The sequence below is a fragment of the Amphimedon queenslandica genome, unplaced genomic scaffold (genome assembly GCF_000090795.2).
Source record: "Amphimedon queenslandica unplaced genomic scaffold, v1.1 AMPQUscaffold_11345, whole genome shotgun sequence".
NCBI lineage: Eukaryota > Metazoa > Porifera > Demospongiae > Haplosclerida > Niphatidae > Amphimedon > Amphimedon queenslandica.
In genome coordinates, this window is record NW_003548412.1 from 6,294 (window position 1) to 9,266 (window position 2,973).

Consider the following 2,973-nt stretch of genomic DNA (forward strand, 5'->3'; position numbering starts at 1 on the left):
ACCAAATATCACTCTTAAATTGCTACCATTGCCATGACTATACACTTTAATGGCTAAAAATGTGGTTATAGCACAGAGCATGCCTAGACTGGCTGGCTAGATCCACTATCACAATAGCTTAAATACTACTATCACATCACGATAGCTTCTATACTATTGCGATAGTGAATATATTCGAAACTATCGCCCAGCTCTATTGGTTACTAAAACTAATACTAAAACTAAAAGTTTTTTTGGAATTTTACTAAAACTTAAAACTAATACTAAAATTACTATGCCTACCAAAACAACACTAATTTTAGTCAATATAGGTATCATAACCTTTAGAGCCCAAATGGCCTAACTTGTTAAGCTGACTGCAATGAACCTAGAGTTACAGGTTCGAATCCTGGTTTTCTTTTTTTAATTTTATTTTATGCAATTTTTGTCCTGGAAAAAATTAATGCCCGGGCTTTTATTCGAACATTTACGGTATGTTTGAAGAACTCTGGTAAAAAGGCATAAAATTAATGCTTTTAGTGTATTTTGAGAAAATGATGTTTAAAAATGAAGACAAGCATTTATATAGTGGAGTCACTGGAGTGTATTACCGTATAGCCGGAAAATTTGGCGGAGAATCAAATTTGGCGGATTGGCAGTTCAAAATAAAATGGCCAATATTATAACCGTCAATAATAATTAAAATTATTATGGGCGGGTCCATTATACTAAAAAATTGCAGTATTTCTCACTATTTCAGTCACAAAGTCAATACTGTGGGCAAGGACTGCCAAGGAGCAGCTTTAAGAAGAGCTGAGTGCGCGTAAAGAAAAGACAAGATAGTAAACCGCCAAATTAAGTGACCGCCAATATTATATTTAGGCAGTTTTGATGTGAAACCGCCAAAGTTTTAGGCCGCCAAACTTTCTGGCTGTACCGTATTTCAAGTATAAAAAATTTCACAGATTTTTTTAAGATTTGCGAAATTAAATTCTTTGAAAATCAATTTAATATGATACAAAATGGTAGAAAAGTGGCAATTTGCAAAAATTAATTCCATGAACCTCCGGATACAGGCCATTCGTGAAAATTATTATTTTCGAAATAAACCCATGATACAGTACCAACTCTTCTTTATCTTTATTAAAGAAGACTTGAAACTTTGCATAATATTGACTTTTGATCAGGACTCTTTAATTACAAGTATACTGTATATTTTAGCAACAAATAATAGAAAATTGAAAATGTGAAACTTTAGTATCACCCACCTTACAGCAATCAGTAATATGTATGTATGTGCGCCAGTATACATATAGACTCACGTTAATAGCATCCATCTCTTCTACAGTAAATGGTGCTCGACCATACCCGACAGATAGATCAGCATGATTCAATGACTTCACTTGAGTATGACCAGTACTTCCTTTGACTAGATTATCCAGGCTCAGAGTTATTAATGCTACAAGACAATACTTATGATGCAAAACCATTTATGATCAATAAATCTACATACGTTTTCCATCTGGTCCTTTTCTTGCAGGAAAACTGATTAATGGCACTCTAGGAAGTGCTGACAAGAGTGGTGGTAGTCTTATTGACCTGTACAGTAACAGTGAAGGGATTCCCTGAGTCTCAAACAGTCTTCTGCAACACTGGAGCATACTGTTCTAATTAATGCGCAGGCATCAAGCCACGCCCACTAAGGAAAATGGACAACTGGAGGTCAGGAGGAATTAGGGTAAGAAATGAGGAAATTATGTACTAGATGATTATAAAATTACAGAATGAAGGATCTCATCAGTACAGAGGAACATCACCACGGCTCTCTAGCGTCCCATACCAGGTATTTGTGTCCGTTAAGCATGCCTGTATGTTAATAAGGCACCATTGTACAGTCTAGGATACAGCCATTACCAGTATCAAGTGAAATACCGCTGACCCCAGTGTGGGACCGTCATACATATCCTCCAGCAGCTCAGACTTACTCTACAGGGGCAGTTGAGGTTCATGGAAGGGAATCCTCACCTGTTGATATTAAATCATCGTCAGGACGACACGTGACTCTTGATAGAATTGAAGAAAAGATTAGTATGTCGCGTGTGCATTTACTATACATGTTACCATATAGCTAGAATCTTTTGTGGCCGAAAATTTTTGGGAATTTTGCTTTTTATTCAAAATTCACGAAAATAAAATCCACAAAGATAAATTTAATACAGCTCAACATAGCCAAAATTGTGAAAATTAAAACCATAAAATAGATTTTTGGATGATTTTGTAACATTTTTGGGCTATGATAATTTCTCGCTATACGGTATATAATTACCAAGTATTGTTTACTCATTATTTTGTTATCTTCTTGTTTGTACATGTAGGTGTAGATCACATAATATTTGGAGCTAAGTATGTATAATTGTTACTAAAGTAACCAACAAAGTGTGAATATTGTTAACCCTTTTGTATTCTATTGCAGATTCTTACTTCACAGTTGTGTGACATATCCATTTACTGTATTCAGCCGTCAGTGTCAAGTATGTATTGCCATGTGTAAATATTTATAATTTATAATGCTAATTGGGTTGTTATAGTGTACTTAGCCTAAGCAATAAATACAGTACATTACATTTAGAGCAACTTAAAAATCATAAAAGTCAAAATTTAATCTGAATCAGTTCAAATTGTCTACACAACATAAGAACATGTATATGTATCAGAAAAAATTGTAAAAGTTGAGAATTCTCTCTTAGCCCTTTTTGACGGAATTTGGCCCAAGTATAAAAATGGAGAATTTTCTCATTGGGATTTTTGTCAAAATTCCCTGTACTATTATAGCAATTAGCACAGATATTATGATGACTCAATTTTTGAGCAACTTGACAATTCACTGACAAGAAGCTGTATGCCAAAATCCTGGAAGTGAAACTATTAAAGAATCAATGTTAGTCTGTTTTGTGGGCTAATGATTTTGTGGATTGTAGCTATTCTACTCTATTT

At 34.3% G+C, this 2,973-nt stretch overlaps 1 protein-coding gene across 1 annotated transcript; it reads left to right on the plus strand.

Moving 5' to 3' along the window:
- The first annotated feature begins 1,664 nt into the window (after positions 1-1,664).
- Positions 1,665-2,645, plus strand: LOC109589415 (uncharacterized). The gene is made up of 5 exons (XM_020005507.1): positions 1,665-1,717; positions 1,763-1,822; positions 1,875-2,067; positions 2,355-2,382; positions 2,453-2,645. Exons 1-5 carry the CDS (start codon positions 1,688-1,690, stop codon positions 2,538-2,540), a joined length of 399 nt encoding a protein of 132 aa, XP_019861066.1. The 5' UTR covers positions 1,665-1,687; the 3' UTR covers positions 2,541-2,645.
- Positions 2,646-2,973: the final 328 nt, after the last annotated feature.